Source organism: Branchiostoma belcheri, unplaced genomic scaffold (assembly GCF_001625305.1).
Source record: "Branchiostoma belcheri isolate BF01 breed outbred unplaced genomic scaffold, Haploidv18h27 scaffold112, whole genome shotgun sequence".
Classification (NCBI taxonomy): Eukaryota; Metazoa; Chordata; class Leptocardii; order Amphioxiformes; family Branchiostomatidae; genus Branchiostoma; species Branchiostoma belcheri.
The window spans coordinates 766872-786318 of NW_017802514.1; the positions used below are offsets into that span (position 1 = coordinate 766872).

Sequence of the window (19447 nt, forward strand, 5' to 3'; positions counted from 1 at the left end):
TTCGTGAGTTCTCTTCAAACATTTCGGAAATACCATCGATAACATCGGTTTCTCTGATGTTACGTTATATTGTGATTAAGTCAGTAAAATATTCCCTTGTTACAATCCCCCCATTAAGGGGCGCCCAAATCCTTGCCTTTATGCGATGGCATTTGGAAATGAAGGTTTTACTAGTCCCTGAGCGCCTGTCCCATCCGATGATAACGCATTTCTGAATTCACTCAGGTCCAATATCAGGCCAGCTACGGTGTACTACAACTGACAATCGTCAATCCCGCTCATGCGAGTTATCCCGGTAAGTATCTCTTTGCGGCTGTCACAGACCATCGTATCCAGACGGGGTTAGAATTCATTTCCGTACAAATCCACCTGCTGAGTTTCAGAAAAGGTCATCCGAAACACAACACAGTACAAAATACTAGCATGAAAGTTCATCTGAGGTGGTAAAATACATGATGGAAAATTAAACTGTTCTCCAACTCAAAACACGAAAATAACTCAGTCTTCATCATCTTTGTGACCAAATTACTGTGGACACCGTGTGACGTCAGCACTGGGTCAAAGTTCGTCGGAAGTTGGTACCGCCCCCCGACCCGGTTGAGCGAAGGTTGGTATGCCCTGATGTAAATAGCTTCCTTCACAAAATATTCCCGTTCTGTGTCCCAAGATGTTAACACCTTCCAGTGACAACACATAATGTTTGTCCTTTTGGAACTCACAGTAACTACGTTATCATATTACTGATGTTTAAACGAAAACTAATTGTCAAGTCCTGCTATAAAAATCACGTTTTCCGTTCGTGAGACAACTTTATCGATTTCGCCCTAACGAACGCTGTCAGAGTTGGTGATAGCTGAAACAAGAGCTACTATAAAGTGGCATGGTATCGAATCAGAGAGGCTTTCAAAGCTGGATGATATGAACAATGCTTCACGCCCTTGCTAACGGTGATGTCGAGCGTGCATAACGTGTGCTGTGAACATATTACTCTCGCTTCGGCGGGCAGACCAAAACATATCAGAACGCAATCGCTATTTTAAGAGTTATTTATGGAGGCGAGTGAACTTTCGTGATCATGTCAAGTGAACGGGGCGACCTCTGGCACACGGGGGCTAAATTTGGCCACAGATGGTTTCAGGATCAGTCTACTGAGACGCCGCCGCTTTTGGTTCATGCATAGGAGATTCAAAGTTGCGACAGGTTTTATGAATCCTGATAGCATGTAGATGACATGATTTTATTGTTCAAAAGATTGGTCGAATGTGCTGTTGGTTACAACTTTCCAATGTACACTAGTATTAATGTGCAGACTTTCAAAGGCAGCATACAGCATTTGTATTATGGACCAACACTCCGGAATAAACTGGCTGTGGAAGAAATACAGTACAGTAACAATATTCAAAATTAGACTGATAGACACAACGAAAAAGGGTTCATTTTAGCTACGTTTATGTATTATGTCTATGTCTTTGCACCATGATCAGTGACAAAGCCTACAAAACACGGAGAACCTGCGATGGAAATTTTTCAGTACCACGGACAGTGACAAAGCCTACAGAACATGGAGAACCTGCGATGGAAAGTTCAGTACCACGGACAGTGACAAAACCTACAGAACACGGAGAACCTGCGATGGAAAGTTCAGTACCAAGGTCAGTGACAAAGCCTACAGAACACGGAGAACCTGCGATGGAAAGTTCAGTACCACGGACAGTGACAAGCCTATAGAACACGGAGAACCTGCGATGGAAAGTTTCTGTACCACGGTCAGTGACAAAGTCCATAGCTAGAACATGGAAAACCTCTCATAACAAGCTAGTCATTTTAACGATATCCTTTGATCCCTTGAAGTAAGCCCCTGGATACACCTTAAAAGCAGGCATAAACCCTGTAAATACTAGCGGCTTAAGAACAATACCAAGGGCACGTTAAAATATTCAATGAATACCGCACAAGGAAATGACCCAAAGCCCGCATGATACACTTCGTATCTAGGCTAGATAAGATTGTTCATCGCAATTGAAACGAATGAGTCATGTACACGATAGTCACAATGCACTGCTAATAAATGTGGGAATACCAGGAAAAGAAACGTGAGGAAAGGAAAATTCAAACTTACATGAAAATTTAAACTCAACCGATAGTGTGTGTGTGTGTGTGTGTGTGTGTGTGTGTGTGTGTGTGTGTGTGTGTGTGTGTGTGTGTGTGTGTGTGTGTGTGTGTGTGTGTGTCGGGGGAAGGGGGTAATCATGGCATTATCTGTATCTGTATAGCCGGTATAACCGCCCTTCGGCGTAACACACCAGCTTCGCAGGCACGCGGCGCGGCGACAGCTAGGAGCATTACACTGAACGACTTGTCACACCTAACCTTTGAACATACAACTCTAAACATTGTTTAAAGCTATCTAATGATAATGCCCCTTCTGTACTTGGTGACATCGAGTTCCACTCTGCAATAGGTCTAGGAAAGAATGAGTTTTTGAACACCTCAATCCAATTGAAACTTGATAAACCCAACGGTCATTGGCAGCAGGTTTCTTAAAGAAAACACGGCATGCCCGGATAGCAAAATCTAAGTAGTACCCCCTTGTCAGGTTAGTAAATGAATGGTAATCACGGCATTGAAACGAATGGATAGACTGCCATCTGCAATTGAAACTTGATAAACCCAACGGTTGATGGCAGAAGGTTCCTTTAAGAAAACAGGGCATGCCCGGATTGCAAGATCTAAGTACCCCTGCCTTGTCAGGTTAGTAAATGAATGACACACCAGGGAACCGTGTATTACAGAATGTACAGTCACGTCCCAGGTATGGTGACCTGCATAATGCTCCAATGAATATTGCAAGCTGGGTTGTTTTCCATCTCAAATTGCCAATATACAAGATTGATACCCTACAAGACCATAGATTTCCCAACAGTCATTGATTTTGTTCCCCTCCGATGCACCCACATGGAACCGCTCAGGTACTGAAGATTTAATGTGGAAACTGTACACTTTGGAAAGGAAACACACTTTAGATGAAATATGGCTTTCATACTGTAACGTTTGCATTACAATACAGCAAGACAATAACAAATACTAGAGGGTAAGTTGAAAACAGGCCAACCCTTTTGTATATTGTCTGCAAAAAAGGTGCAAGTAAAACAGTATATAATCAGCAAAGAGTCACCCTATTCAGCAATCTACAAAACTTGGTAGGCTCTATCTTTGATGTACATAACATGTCTGAACAATTCTTTTGTAACATTTTACTTAGAAGATCACCCGATTTACACCCAGATACAAACTGTAACATTCTGACAATCACCCAAACTTACGTTATTCATACTAAACGGTTTGTATTAGATTCTCCTACATAGCCTACAAAACATGTTCTTCCTTACCATTTATTGATCCATTTCCACCCATTTGCTGTTCTCTGCTGTTTTTTGTCATGTATTTTGTCACTGTATACCTGTATGTCTGGTGGTGCGGTTAAAATTAGCTATAAGAGTACCTCACCACCATGTCTTCTATTGTGTGTATGCTGTAGACATTCAACGCACATTACTAAAATGGTCCTGCAACATGAAATAGTCCTGTTCAAAACCCCATTTTTGTCAATTGTTTTTATTGACATTTGTTCACACACATAGGGAGAGAGAGAGAAAGAGACAGATTGCAGCATTTCTATACATGAAGTACAGTGTTTGAACTAGATATACATATTATTACTATTAACTACACCTTTTGAACTAGATATACAGATCTAGAGATGCTAAATATACAGCATTCCCTTTCCATTTCAATCCTACCGAAAATACAAGTCAGGTGGCAAGGTGGTCTTGTACACTTATTGATATATTAATAGTCCATCCTGGCATGAGTTGATCAAACCGTATTAATTACAGTCTGTTCTTACACCATTTGTATACTTACTATACAAAACTGGTGTTTCATGCCTACAGGCGGTTTACAGATTTTGTAAAGCAACAAAAATTATTCTTCTAGGCCAACAAGGCAGGCATTTCTAACCTTATACGGCCAGTCAAATGGAAACAGTCTGAAAACTAGAGAGGTAACATTTGCAAAGTAAATGCATAATGTTTACTTTCGCATATGGTCTGATGTGTTAATTCTTACTCAAACATATTTCATATATATGGTCAGACAGGAGTCTAAATCCCTCCTGCTATGAAATTGCAACATGATGTAACCCAACACCAGTTACCATGGTGACAGATGGTCTGGTTCAGCATTGACTAGGTCAGTGTTTGGAACGGAAGAAGAAGAAGAAGAAACAGAGCAAAAACAATATGTTTTCCTTCGGTAAACATATTGATAGGAGATTGACTGTGTGTTGTACCAGGTGGTGGTTAGGGTACAGTGTGGGAAAAGTGAGATATCATAATAATAAAGATAAGAATAAACCTTCAGGTGAGCTTGGCATTCTTCAAAAGAAACAGTCTACATATACCATCTATCATACATACTGTCATAGTGGCATATATGACCTTTACTTAAAGTATATACAGAGAAGCGTGCAATCCATCAACATTTGCAGTGACATTTGGTAGTGCAGGAACGAACCAAGTCCTAATAACAAAATATAGTCTTAGTATTTCAGTGGAGATTGTTGAAAGAGCAAAACATGACAGTAATATACCCAGCATGAAGTTCTCATTATTCCATATTAAAAACACAGCCCTGTGACACATGATATATAATTATTATAACCATAACCTACAGAAAACACCATTAAGTGCTGTAGAATGATATAACGCGATATTGAGCATCTCAAATTTCCGCACACATTTAACTAAGTGTAACAAGCTGACAGACTTAGTTAAAAAGAATAAATGTATCTGTATTTGTGCAGCAAAGCAAGAACCTAAATTCCACATTCCACATGTTGGATCAGGTCTTCTTGTTCCTATGTTGTGCTGACAATCCTAGTGTCGCTGTACTTGACCAAAGGGGCTGTACTGTAAGGCAAACGACAGAAAAGACAGATTATTAATGATATACTAATAATAATAATACATGGTTTATTGGTCAAACATTATCCGTGCAATCGTAGCCTTTTTATAGCACTGAATTGATACAGGGTTTACACTCACATAATACACATGATACATATAACACTTTCTGTGGAACTGTCGCAAGGGTCTGTGCGGCTGCCATTCGGCGCCACAAGGTGACCTCAATACGACTTTCCCCAACCAAAGTTAGGTACCCATTCACACCTGGGTGGAGTAAGGAAAGTCGTGTAAAGTGCCTTTTCCACGGGCACAATGTCGGGGCACATGTCCAGACATGTCCCTGGTACAACTCTGGATCAAAGTTTCATAGTCGAACGCTCTACTACCAGAAGAGAAACACACCTGACACAAATACAGCCAAATAGATGGAGTTCTTTTGTCAACAACATTATGCAACACAGGAGTGTGAAGTTTGTAATTTCAAACATCAGAAACATTCAGATAACATTACAACTACAGTCAAATATTTACTCGTGGCATTTGCATAAAGGACCACCTGGTCATTGCTGACACTTGTCGGTGGTCCTCTAGATTATTTTTCCAATGATCCAGGCATGAAGAATCCTATCTATACTGGCCACATGCCAACTGCCTGCATGTGTGGTTGGTTATTACAGACAGGTTTGTCGGCACAAATATGATTAGGCCTAGGAAAAAAAAGAGTTGTGTTTCCTCAGTTTTCGATATTAGCCAATACATATTATATATATTAGCCGATATTAACAGAAATATTTCCAATACCCTTTGATAGGCGTGATGTGTATGTTAATGCTGGTAGGTAGGGATTATCTTTTTTTCTTTCTTCTTTTTTAATTAGACTTTGGCGATCTCTAGTAATCCAACTTATACAAGTAAAAATTGCATGAGCACATTTTTATTTTCAATGTCAAGGTTGGAAAAGAAATTGTACAACATTTCATCACTCAGGTGTCATATCATGGAGCTAGAAATGGTCAATCAGCTTGAAAATACATGTAAGGGGTCCACCCCCAAAGAAGGCTAGGGTCGGCAGTTTTTTCTAGGGTCGGTTGGGAAACAGAAAACATTTTTAAGACCACGTAAACTTAGATGTAGATACTAAAATATGTAACTGAATATCATTGGTCTGTGTATAGGAAATGTTTCTACAGCTTTTTCTCTGTAATTTCTCATATTCCAATCACAGTGACCTCCAATTGACCTTCTGACCATACCATGTATGTGCCTGAGGCTGGACATTGGGGATGAGAGGTTCAGGTAACAAGAATACAAAAATCATCTCCAATTCACTTAACACTATAATTTCATCTATCATTACATAATTCTCTCTCACTGTACCTTGGATACTTTAATAAGCAATATATCACTATAATGATGGTCATCAAAAAAGAGGTCAGGTCACATTAAGTTATTCATGAAAATGAATTAAATATGAATATGCTGACATCTTATTTTTTAGCGATTGAAACTGACCAGCCCGAGGCCTGGTGGACATCATTACTCATGCGTCATTCTAACATTGGCGTATTGATTTCTGAAGGGCCATAAAACTTGATTACACATCAGTGAGTAACTGGATCCCTGTCAGCTTTTGATGACTCTAACGTCCAGTCATGTCTTCATTATTGGGTCAAATTACCTGACAGGAACTCATGGCAAATTTTTATTTTTAAATTGATATCATGTAAGATTTTTCACTATTTTAAACATCATTGTTTTACACAATTTTCTTGGGCTACAGGACATTTGGGGAGTAAAAGATCAGTGTCACTGCACCACAAAAAAGGGTTGAAGCTGCTGAAGATACCCAAATGAAATTTGAATGCTGTTTGTTTACATTCTTTTTAGGAGCCTCCTAAAAATACAGTGGGCCTGGTGCAACTTACTCTCGTGCTGCGTTGATTCACCCGAAAAGCGAAATAGCGAGGCTAATATGTTGAAAGTTATTAAAACTGACAATCTAGATGAGAAAATTTCAATCATTTCTATTTACAACTTTAGTGCAAAAATCTTACATAATATCGCTTTAAATGCTTGGAACATATAGATATCAAATATTTTGATCGATTGCCAGAAAGATTTGTCATGATGCTTACAACATGCTATTTTATAGACCATATTGATCGGAACATTAGAAGATACAGCAATCAATGTTACATCACATCACGCCTATCAAAGGGTATTGGAAATATTTCTGTTAATATCGGCTAATATATATAATATGTATTGGCTAATATCGAAACTTGCTTTTCTATTCACCCTCTGTAGTACTAGTAGGCTCTCTCAGGATTTGGAGGAAAACTGGAGGCATTAATAATTAGTTAGACCTTCATCTACAGCCATCCTCATGAAAAAATCACTGACCCAGAAGTTTCCGTTTACTGTTTCATGGCCCTTCTGAAGGAATTTAGGCTTTTGGAATTGCCTCCTAATGGAATTATGCTCTTTCAGTTCAAAGAAACGTTGGAATGTGCTTTTTCTACTAAACCCATTTTCAACAGGTAACACGTATGATATAGACATGAAATATTCATTTCTTTTTTCTTTGATCTTCTGGGGGTACGTTATCTTTATGTCCGGACCAAATGTTTCTTTATGGCCCTATTGCCTTTTTCAAAGCCTTTCCTCCTGCAAAGACAAGTGCTTTCTATGAAAATTCAATGTCTTCTTGAGCCTGGAATAAATCCTGTTGTCATCAGAGGGATTTTCAATTACAGGTGGTCTTGGAGCCATAATCTGCCTGTAGATTAGAGCCTGGTCAAATCAGTACAGTGACAACAAGTTTACCACAAAACCTGAGGGTTTCTTGGGACAGTCCTGAATGTGTTGGACAAAATCTAGCAGAACAGAACAGGTGTCTTGTCACATTCATATCCATATAAGGCCACATCAATTTAATAAGTTGGTTCTCAGATTCGGCCACTTCATTTTTCTGATTTGCAAAAAAAAAAAAATTCATGTTCAGAATCAACTCCAAAATTTCAAATGGTTGAAGAAAGCTCCTTGCCTTCCTAGGTGTTACAGTTTTTCCATCTATGAATTCATTGGTTTGATAAAAAGGTTAAAATTCATTGCTTGAATTATAAGCCAGCCTGACCTATAATAGCTTTTGGTAATATCAGAGGATGCCTAGGCCTTTTTTTACTTTGACTTTTTTTCGCCCTGTCGCTTCATATATTTTTTTCTGAAAAAAATCCAAGAACATACAAATCAAGATGGTGTGGCCTTATCAATAAAAAAAAGAGTAAGAAAAAGGCCTTATCTGATGACTCAGAAATTTTAATTCCTGAGATGTCTAAGTTGGGCGGTTGGTTCTTTCTGCCAGTACTTAAAAATTGGCTGATGCCAAAACCTATGGGGTTGAAGGTGGGGCCTTCCTAATGTCAACTGGTAAATTATTGAGACACTCATCTTAAATACTGTCACCTCGTGCCCTGAGAATGTGTGATGATGACAGAGGAGTGAAGATTTAATTTGTCTTCTCACCAGGCAGGGTTCTGGTGTCACCGGCCGATTATTTAGGATTCCAAACCTGCCATGATTGAAGATCAGAGCCCTGACCTTCCCCCCTCCCTGTACCAGGCCAGCAGCAGTGTATTGTCCATGGGCCTATCGACCCTGCTCTTCTTGAAATTAAACCCCAAGGACTGAATAGCATGAGGGTAGCTGCAATATCAACATTTATCTTCTTGCTGTATAATAAAACACAAAATTTCTCCCTTCATAAACTTTATCATCTGAGCAATTACGTATGAAGGTACACCAAATATTTTGCAGCTAAATATGATTTGTTTGCTATTTTCTTCCATCACATTTTGATTGTGCCACTGTACAGTGGATATTGATGCAGTATTCTAAGTTCTAACAACTAGAACAAAAACTCTGGGCCATATTTACATGATTTACTGCAAACAGTGGAATCGTGAAAACAAATTAAAGGAGGGCCAATCTTAAAGCAGCATCCTTACAACTGTTGAAGTTTTAAAGGGGCAACTTCTCTCAGTCTTACAAAATGCATCTGGACATTGCAGATTAAAGAAATAAGCTGATGTTACTACATAAACATGTATATTAAGATTTACTTCTGAAGGGTAGAAATGTTTGAAAGGGTAGAATGGAGGCTAGCAACACCAAGACCACATACAGTTGTACAAACTTCCAGGCAACTTTGACCCCTCATTGGTCTTCGTCACGAAACAGCTGATAGACTCCAATGTGTATCATCAGGTTGTAAAATGGTTAGAAAATCAGTCAACTACAACTGTATATATCAGGTAGCCAATTTTGTTGTATTGGACAGAGCCTTGAATTGATATGTACGTCTCATCCAACACAGATGTCCTCATAATCCCAAACTTTAAATTGTCACATGATGCATTGTGGAATATACCTTCATGGAGCAAGCTAATCCTTCCAATAAATTCACAGCCCACCAGATGGTCCAAACGGCAATGATTTGCAACTCATGGGAGAAAATGTCAGCTTTACCGTATGTTAACTGGAGCACTCGAGATTTGTCATGTCAGAAAATGGATACAATAACAATTTTGCACGACGGAACAAAATGACTGCACATTAACTTTCCATCCAGTCTATTTTTCTTTATATAATCCTGCAGCAGGACGAATTTGAGAGGCAATATTAGTCCACACAGGTAAACCTCAGGCCCAATAGGGGAAAATGACAGGAAATACAGTAATTGTATATTATTAATAACTGTAGAAGTAACATAACTTGAAATTGCTCTGCCAGACATTTTCTGTCTGGTTGAAATATTAGTTGTAATTTTGACACTTTTTGGCAGAAAAAGCAATAACTGATATTTCCATCTTTGCCATTATTATAATCATAAAAATAAAATAAAATAAATCATCATGTTATATATTTGTTGTGATTTTGACACTTTTAGGCAGAAAAATCAATAACTGATATTTTCATCTTTGCCGCTTTTTATAATCATATTCCTCATGTCATAAATTTGTAGTAATTTTGACACTTTTAGGCAAAAAAAACCTTATGATATTTTCATCTTTGCCATTTTTCATAATCATATTCCTCACGTCATATATTTTTTGTAAATTTAACACTTTTAGGCAACAAAAACATGACTGATATTTTCATCTTTGCCATTTTTCATAATCACGTCCCTCAAATTGCTGCTAGTGGGAAGTGGTTTAAACAATATGCAGTGACATGTAAGTTCTCATTTTGTTATCTTGATGTGTCTATTAGGCCAAAGATCCAAAATCATCTCGTTAATATAAAATGAAGACATGTACACAGATGCTCCATCTGCTTCTTGCTACATCCATCATTGTCTATAATTAATTACCCTCACCACCAGTGATTTGTGTATTGAATGTTATCATGTCATGCATTACTTTAAGGGTGATTCATTATGATTTAACAGGCAGTATGACCTGTTGTACACATTTATTCAATGTTAAGGCCACACCGATTTAATTTAATGGATGACATCCTCTGAAGACCCCCAAACTAGTGCGCGTGGGCGAATAAAAAAAAATGCAGGCCAAAAAAAAATGCCACTAAACCACAGGAATACAAAGCTGGTATTGTGAATTTGCGGCAGTACTTAGCGACGTATACGACAAGCGGGCACATGCTGGCTTTTTGTGGAATCTATGAATCAGCACTGTATGTATGTTCTGAGTTCTTGATCCTCCAGAGTTACCACTGTGACAGGCTCCGCTAACTACCATGGACTACTACCATGGACTACCCAGACCTACAGCCAAGCCAGAGCCTCGGAGGACGTGATCTTTTTATTTTTTTTGGAGAACAGGCAAAAATCAATGCGTGCGTAGATGTCATCCATAAAATTAAGTCGGTGTGGCCTAACAAAGAATTGACTTCATGGACGTTTGCTGCCACCACTGATTATTCCTAACCCTCTCACTAGAAACACATGCTGTATGCACTGCATGCAACATCTTTCTGATTATAGATTTGTCTGCATTTAAATGCCCTGAAATTAGTGTAATCCTGGCATGGGATATAATTCAGGAATTACACTGTGACACTAAATATTTTAAAAACCTATAAAACATACAATTTTCTATTTACACGTTCATGTATGAGGCTAGATGTCTACATGTCAAGTGCCCTCTAGTACCCTGTACTGGCACTGCAACCTCTTCAATACCTGAGTGCTTTTTATTTCAGTACTATAATATAATAGCATTCTTTTTCCATTGATCGATGCCGAGCCACACGTGTGATGTCTATTATACCATATTTGTTGACACACTCCACCAGAGCATAGACAAATTACTAGTATACTCTATGGTGGCCAAACTCTACCTGATTATTCTGCCTGTTTCGATAGATTTTCCTATTTTGCAGCCACTATTAATTTAGTAAGCATAATTAGTCTGGTGGAGACTAATGTTAATCATTTTGAAAATTCAATATGATTTCAATAGTACTGCCTCAAAATGCTTCCGGAAAACACAACAACTTCAGTGTAAATGCTGCAACTGATAGGGATAACATTTCTGGTCAGACCAGTTTGTAAGTTGTTTAAAAAAAATAGAAACATTTGCAAAGAAAAGGCATTATGTTTACCTTCGCATATGATCTGCTCTGTTAAATCTTACTCAAACTCAAACACGTTCATATATACGGTCAGACTGGAGTCTAAATCCCTCCTGCTATAAAACTGCAACATGATATAATCCAACACTTGTTACCATGGTAACAGACATGGTTCAGGTCATTGAGGTCACTGTTTGGAGAAGAAGAAAAATAGGAAACGTAGCAAAAACAATATGTTTTCCTTTGGTAAACATAACAAACAAACAGCTTACCACCAGCCTGACTGAGAACATGGCGGTGTTTCCTTTTTTGGTCATGCCAGGGGCGGTGACCATCCCATTGGCCGCGATGCCCACGTGATGGTCCCGACACAACACAGACTCCAGCGTGACAAACTTGCTGACTGTCTCGTGGAGACGAAACACACTGGACTTGTCAGTCCCATTCCCCTGCAATACAAAAGACAAGCACAGAGTGACTGAAGGTTCTCATCTCGTCTACATCAGTTTCAACATGGCCGCATTTTTGGAGCACGTTGGCAGAACGTACTGCACGTGCGAAAAAACCCTGATTTTTTACGGTTTTCATTGGATGTTTGGTGAACGTTGCATCAGAATTTTGACCAATGCAGATGATATGTTTTCTACAGATATGTGGAAACTACAGATGGGATGTTAACCTTATATGCGCAAATACAACCTTATATGTTAAGTTCTGCCAAAGTTCTATGCACAGTACATTATGGGTTTCGTGCAGGTGCAGTATGTTCTGCCGACATTGTCATTTTTGTTAGTAACACTAAATAAACCAATTTTTCTCAATATGCACACTACCAAAAATGCCAATCTTGTTTTTCTTCAGAGAAGAAAACTTTTCTTCCACTGAGAAAATTATTCTTCACCCAAGAAAAAAATCTTGTCCATGAGACAAGAATTTCAAGAAACTGCATTTTAGCATATTTTTCTTGTGGTAAGATTTCTTTTCTTATGTATCTTGAACTAAATATCCTTAGAATATTATTCTTGCAGTAAGAATTTCTAAGTTTTCTAGAAAACCATTCTGTACACTAGAAAAGATTTCTTGAACTAAGATCTAACTCTTCTTGTAGCAAGAAAAATATTCTCCCCACAAGAAAAGATTTCTTGAACTAAGAGCTAACTGTTCTTGTAGCAAGAAAACCATTCTGTACACAAGAAAAGATTTCTTGAACTAAGAGCTAACTGTTCTTGTAGCAAGAAAACCATTCTCCCCACAAGAAAAGACTTCTTGAACTAACATCTAACTGTTCTTGTGGCAAGAAAACCATTCTGTACACAAGGAAATATTTCTTGAACTGTGAGCTAACTGTGCTTGCAGCAAGAAAACCATTCAAGAAGAGATTTCTTGAACTAAGAGCTAACTGTTCTTGTAGCAAGAAAACCATTCTGTACACAAGAAAAGATTTCTTGAAATAAGAGCTGACTCTGTTCTTGTAGCAAGAAAACCATTCTGCCCATAAGAAAAGAAATACAATGTATATAGTGCTAAATATAAAACAGACAATAATGTATAGCAACTAAATGTTATTTTGAAAAGCATTTAGACAGTATAGAGATGTTTATTATCACATCGATTTTTGTACAATGTATCTAATTAAAAATATAAAATCAGTCCATCAACATTCTTGGAATGGAAACAGTTTAACAGTAACTTTCAAAATATTATACGATGTAACTAACAAGCCATTATGATTTCAGAATACAGATCGTATCACATTCTGATCTGAAGCATATTCAGCAAAAACTGCAGTTTTCGCAAATAGAATTGACAAAGTCACACCCTTTGGACACCTGAAAAACAACAGGAAAGACTTGTGTTAGTTTGCATGCGAGCACTGAAGGCAACAAGTCAAGAGAGGATGCTAAAATACTATTTTTATTACTTGGAGTAAACAATTTAAAATTATATCATAAAGCACTGTAATAAACTTTACTATACAATACACCAGAGATATATGATTTGACTTTGAAATCAACCCCAATGGCGTTGTAACAATATTTGGGCTATGAAGTCTAAAAACAATGTCAACAGATCTTATAGGTGGGGAGGGGGGCGCACTTACCTTCAATCTGTTTGGTTTCATGCTTTTTCTGTTGCAAAGTTGGTTCCTTCAGCAAGCTGACCACGATCACCATTGCTTCACATGTACACAAGGTCCTTTTTGATTTGATTTTGACTTCAAATCTGACATGAGTCAGTAACTGACAAAAATAAGTAACCAGCCCTGCTCCTACATCTGACTTATGTTCAAAACCCCCTAACTGCATTCTGGGATTTGAATCAACCAATCAGGGGTTTAGAAAAGGTCACATGAAAAGAAAAAACTAGAAAAAAGTTCTTACATCATCTTGAACATTACCAGGCAAAATAAGAATCATCTTTCTTAAACTGTCTGGTATTTTCTTGAATGTTGCTAAGAAAAACAAGAATGGCCTTTCTTAAACTTTCTAGGGAAGAAAATCAAGAATGTTTAAGAATATAATGCTAGCCATATCTTCAGCCTAATCAAAGATTAATTTTATATGAGACTTTCTTGTTTTTTTTTCTTATCAGTATTTGTCAAGAAAGATAAGAACTTAATTCTTGTATTTTCTTAAATGTTGCCAAGAAAAACAAGAATGATCATTCTCAAGCTTTCTAGTCAAGAAAAACAAGAAACTTCAAGAAAGAAACACCAAGCAGAGCTTTATTCTAATAATACTAGATTTAGATAATTAAATTTCTTGCTTTTCCAATCAGTGTTTGCCAAGAAAGGCAATAACCAAATTCTTGTATTTTCTTAAACATTGCAAAGAAAAACAAGAATGGCCTTTATCAATCGTTCTAGGTAACATGTCATGTTACATGAACAAGAAAGTTTTTGACATACACAAGAAAAAGAACTTAAATCTGACCACTTTGATGTCAGGTAAGAAAGAAATCTTCCATGGAGATTAAATAAGGAAATTTAACTAAGTCTGAGGGAATTTTAAGATTAAAAGAATTTTAATCTTGTAAATTAGAATCTTCCCTAGAAATATTGTCTTTACTAAAGAAATTTCAAGATTAAAAGAATACTAATCTTGGAAGTTAGAATCTCCTCTAGAAATATTTCTTCACCGAAGAAAAATCAAGATTTAAAGAAGCCTATTTTAGAAAAATTATCTCCACTCAAGAAAAATGAGAAAATTGTTCTTGGTGCAAGAATGTAGGTATACAGAAAATTTATTTTTTTCTTATTTTTTTCTTATTATTCTCCCCCAAAGAAAAATTTTCTTCCCATGAGAAAATAAGAAAAACAAGAAAAAGCATTTTTGGTAGTGCATGAAGTAAGCATTCCTCAGTCTTGTAGGACCATGAAAAGGTAATAAAAGCTTCTACTCTATTGTACTTATTCTCTCAATGTTGAAAGTAAGTGAAGACATGATATAGATTAATGTGCTAGAAAAAACTCTGATACTTACAGTGCCAGTGGTGACGCCCCCTACCACAGCCAAGTGAAATGCAGGGTTTGCACAGTTCCTCAGTATGACTTGGTTCGACCCACAGTTGGTCACAATAAACTGGGCTGAAAATGTCAGAGCGACGTTTCTTCAGGACTACAAATTTAATATTTTTTCATCAGTGGGTATCTCTATGTTCTCAGTAGCAAAAGTTTGCAGTCTGAGAAAAACATTCTGAGAGAAGTTCGCGGTCTGAGAGACATGTGCGCAGAACTTAACACGTTTGCAGCAGGCGCAACAAAAAAGAAAGTACACAAATTATTTGTTCACAGTAATGATTAAAGTTTGCAGTACAGACAGAAGTGACCACAACAACCATGAACATAAACTTAAACTACCAGGGGAAAATTGTGAATCACAGTAGTAGCGGTACTACTAGTAGGTGAAGTAATACAATTAGTACTGAAAAATGTTGATGACGTCACTCACTCTTTCATGTGGTTTTCTGTTGTAAGACTTTGTTCATTTTTAACCCTGAAGAAATGTAGCACATGTACTCAGGTATACGTAATTCAATTTTCTTTCTCTGTGTAATTTGGTTATACAGTATTCCAAAGGCTAATACAATTATGCTGTTCACACCACATGCACATCAAGTCTACTCTCCTATGGTGCAGCACTGAAGACCCCCCCCCCCCCACAAGGCTCAAAGGTCCACTTTTTATCTTAAGGTCCAAGATATTTCTTCAAAAGGTGGACTGATTTGTATCACCAGCAGGGCTGGAATCCTAGAAAAACTGCTCACTTTGTCATTGAATAAAAAGTTATCTCTGATTTTTTCCTTTGAAATCCTCTAAAAAACACTGGAAATGCCTTTTCAGAAGGTTCGATTTTCAAAATTTTCCATGACCCTGAACCCCCTAGGAAGCTCTAGACATTGGAAAGAACCCCCCCCCCCAAATGAAAATCCTGGCAACAGGCATGCTACAGAAGTTTGCTAACTCGTACCTCCTGCCTCCTGTCCCCCCAGGGCGTCCACCGCTCCATTGGGCATCACCCGCAAGGCACGCTGGGTAACCTTGGAGTACAGCTGCAGCACATTGCCTGTGGAGAATAGGGCCTGCGAAGGGGGAGGGGGAAATATTTTGTCAATATCAACTTTCTTATGGATAACTTTCTCAAAGACTTGTCTAATGCAAGGAAGTCTTTTCTGCAGTAAAAGGAATGCAGAAAATTACATTCACAAATGTCATCACTTGGGGTTAGCGGTAAATTTGTGCATTGTCATATGTAATGTTTCCTTGGCACGATGAAGTAAACAGAATTCAGAGCTTTTATAGAGTTGTTTGTCTATAATTATATGGCTTGCAATCATTACATTTTGTATAAAAGTAGCTACATGGAAGCAGATTGCTATTGGATAAAACCACCTGTCCCGACTTTAAAGTGCATTATAAGTAACCATATTCCTTCATGACAAGATACCCTGTCAATGTCGGACTTTGTCTAAGACTATACAAGAATGGCACCAACCAAAATAAGAGGTCTGGAACAACTCACCAGGGTGTGGCTGACCTTGGACCCGTCCACGGCATGGTTGATCTCCCGTTCCATGCCCTTGGCCAGGGCACTCAGCCCTTTCCCTGTCAGACTAACTAACCCTCCTAGAGCCGAGCCTGCTGCAGCCTAAAGTCATACAACATACACAGATAAAAACACAACACATTAGACATAAAACAATGGTAACATTTGCAAAGCAAATTGAATTTTCATAATGTTTACCTTCACATAAGGAGAGTTGGGCAGTTCATATACAAACTGCTACTAGTGCTAGGGAGCACCACTGCATTATACGGAATAAATATACTCACAGTTGCCTTGTACCCCATGGATGGACCTCCTGGTTTGGGGGCAGCCTGAGGAAACAACAAAGGTGTACAGCAAATGAAAGATTGCCAACTACGTTGCACCAAGACATTATGAAATTTAACATTAATAAATGAATCTATGAGCCTGTGAAGCTGGTGTGTTACGCCAAAGGGCAGTTATACTGGCTATGATCGATGAGTTTACAGATAGAGAATCTCCTGATACTTTTCTCTTAGTTTCCATGTTGGTCTTCCAGCATTATCTTATTAAGTCCAAGAATTAACAAACTAAATTGGTCTTGTTTCAGCACACTGACAGTTTTCTTACACAGGTGCATATACAAAGGGGGCAAATGTGTCACAACTAGACCAGTACTTACACTCACCGTGATGACTTGTGGGACAGCTGCAGGCTGGATGTACACATTGGTCTGTCCAGGGGGGGCGTAACCATACCCCCCTGGTGGAGCCTGAGGGGGTGGTGCCCCCTGAGGGGGTTGTGCGGCTCCAGGTGGCCCCCACTGGTTGGGGTTGTAAGGGGGAGGGGGGCCGGCAGCAGCATACGGAGGGGGTTGCATAGGTTGTGCTGGGGGTGCGTACCCGGGAGCACCAGGGGGTGGGGCATAGCCCTGGGGTGGGCCCTGGGGAGGGTAGGCTGGGTCTTTGGACATTGCTGAAAAATAAACAAGTCATAAACATACACAACTATACAGTAGGTCTAAAATGGTCTGCCTAATGTAACACCTCTGAGTTATAATTATAGTAGTTTATTCACTTCACCAGATCTAGAAATGTTCATGTCAGGTCTGCACTAGGGTCAGTTTCAGAATCAGATACTAGTAGTCTATGCAGCTACAATAGACTAAATTGTTTCGTTTTCAATGTCCTTGGTTTTAACAGGTATGCAATAAATTATTCACGATAATTACATCTCGCCCTCCCCACAACAGTCCCCAGTGTACCTGAGCATACAGTTACTGTATCCTAAATTTCAGACATACATGTATTGTGATCTTTCAATGTTTCCAACCCAAAGATAGCAAGCATACCATACAAATGTACATGTGTTCATGCAGCTAATATTCATTATGAAGTCGATGACACAAATTAAAAGATTAAATCCTATTCATGATATTTGTTGGACTGGCTAATATTAGAAAATGTCTGACAAATACCGGTACTACCGGTATACTGACAGGTATTGTCACTGTACGACAAACACTTAAATCTACTATAGTATGTTCTATTAACACTAGACTATTGTCACTTGCTCAATGTGTCGTCTATCACACACCTGTTTCATGATATACATGTATTCTACTCTACTCAACTCTATAATTCTACTTCCGGTTTGACTAACTTCTTGTTGTAAAGTCTTCAAAATCGCCTGACATGACATCGAAACCAGTATACAGAAGCACAACATGTTTAGGACGCCGATAATCTTACAGACACTTAAATATTAACCAACCTTTCAGCTCCAAATGTGATCACTTGTAGGATAACAAAGTACGCAGTTCTCCGTGACTCAAGCACAAGTGACGATTACGTCACGATCGGGATGGTACATTGTTAGTTTTCTTTGGACATCGGCTACGGAGCAAAAATGGCTGTGCATTGATATCCGTCCTTTATTATCTAAAAATATAGTTGGATTTCAGAATAAAAATCACAAACACACAAGCATTCATGCATGGATACGAAATTTCTGACGACACTAAACAACCACCCCGATAGTGTTTAGACGGTCCCTAATAGTCTATCGCCCCGCCCACACTCAGGTGGTTTCGGAAACACGGTCAGACCGCTCACGAGCGCCACCTACCGGATCGATTCAACACCTTCATCCTCACCACCACTAGCCAGGTTTCAGATAATATCGCTGTTTTCTTACCTCAAAATATCCATTGATTTTAAACATGCTTCGCTCTGACGTAGAGTTAGAAACTGCTACAGGTGAACTTTGCATACGCAAGGGGTTCTCCTGAAAAATCATGTTTCCCACTGTCAATTCTTGTGTACCTTAATCTAATTATAAGCTACATGTATGTATGTATGTATGTATGTATGTATGTATGTATGAAATAAAACCTCTTATGGGGAGGAAAATGAGTCGAGTTGAAACTTTTTCGAAGTAAGCCTTTATTTTTTCATGATGAGTATGCGCTTTGTTGGGATTTAAGCTTTAAAACGTAATATATTATGTAATACTGTATCGCACATCTTGTCTATTTACACACTTTCAGTACTACTTAATGTCACCATTGTAATTTTCTGAAAAACAACAGTCAGCAGCTTCCCACCAACAGATACAGAGTGCGGAGCCACCGATACAACATACAATTGACAATTAATATTGTAAGGTCTCACAAGAGCATGACATTTAAGAACACAGCACAAAAAAGACATAAATTAACATAAATAGGAAAGATGAAATACCAAAGGGTGAACCAATCTTTTGAATAATAAAATATCACTAGAACATCAGAAGCATCTTCAGAATTTTGTTTGACTGTAATGCATAGTGAACTATGATAGATTTGCCACTCTATATCAT

The 19447-nt window shown here is 38.3% G+C and overlaps 1 protein-coding gene across 2 annotated transcripts; it reads right to left on the reverse strand.

Moving 5' to 3' along the window:
- Positions 1–4194: 4194 nt before the first annotated feature.
- Positions 4195–18483, reverse strand: LOC109462010 (formin-like protein 20). Of its 2 annotated transcripts, none has more exons than XM_019758500.1 (8): positions 18362–18483; positions 17271–17563; positions 16894–16938; positions 16583–16708; positions 16031–16142; positions 15044–15147; positions 11834–12010; positions 4195–4970 (listed from the first exon to the last, which is right to left on the reverse strand). In XM_019758500.1, exons 2-8 carry the CDS (start codon positions 17559–17561, stop codon positions 4938–4940), a joined length of 888 nt encoding a protein of 295 aa, XP_019614059.1. In that variant the 5' UTR covers positions 17562–17563; positions 18362–18483; the 3' UTR covers positions 4195–4937. The 2 variants fall into 2 exon arrangements, with proteins under 2 accessions (XP_019614059.1, XP_019614065.1); XM_019758506.1 differs by having other exon boundaries at positions 4196–4970; positions 17277–17563.
- Between the last annotated feature and the right edge of the window lie 964 nt (positions 18484–19447).

Coding starts and splice junctions, on each gene's coding strand:
- LOC109462010 (XM_019758500.1), bottom strand. CDS start 17,561: ATGTCCAAAGACCCAGCCTACCCTCCCCAGGGCCCACCCCAGGGCTAT. Junction 16,709..16,893: donor CCATGGGGTACAAGGCAACT/GTGAGTATATTT, acceptor GTATGACTTTAG/GCTGCAGCAGGCTCGGCTCT. Junction 15,148..16,030: donor GGGGGGACAGGAGGCAGGAG/GTACGAGTTAGC, acceptor TGACATTTTCAG/CCCAGTTTATTGTGACCAAC.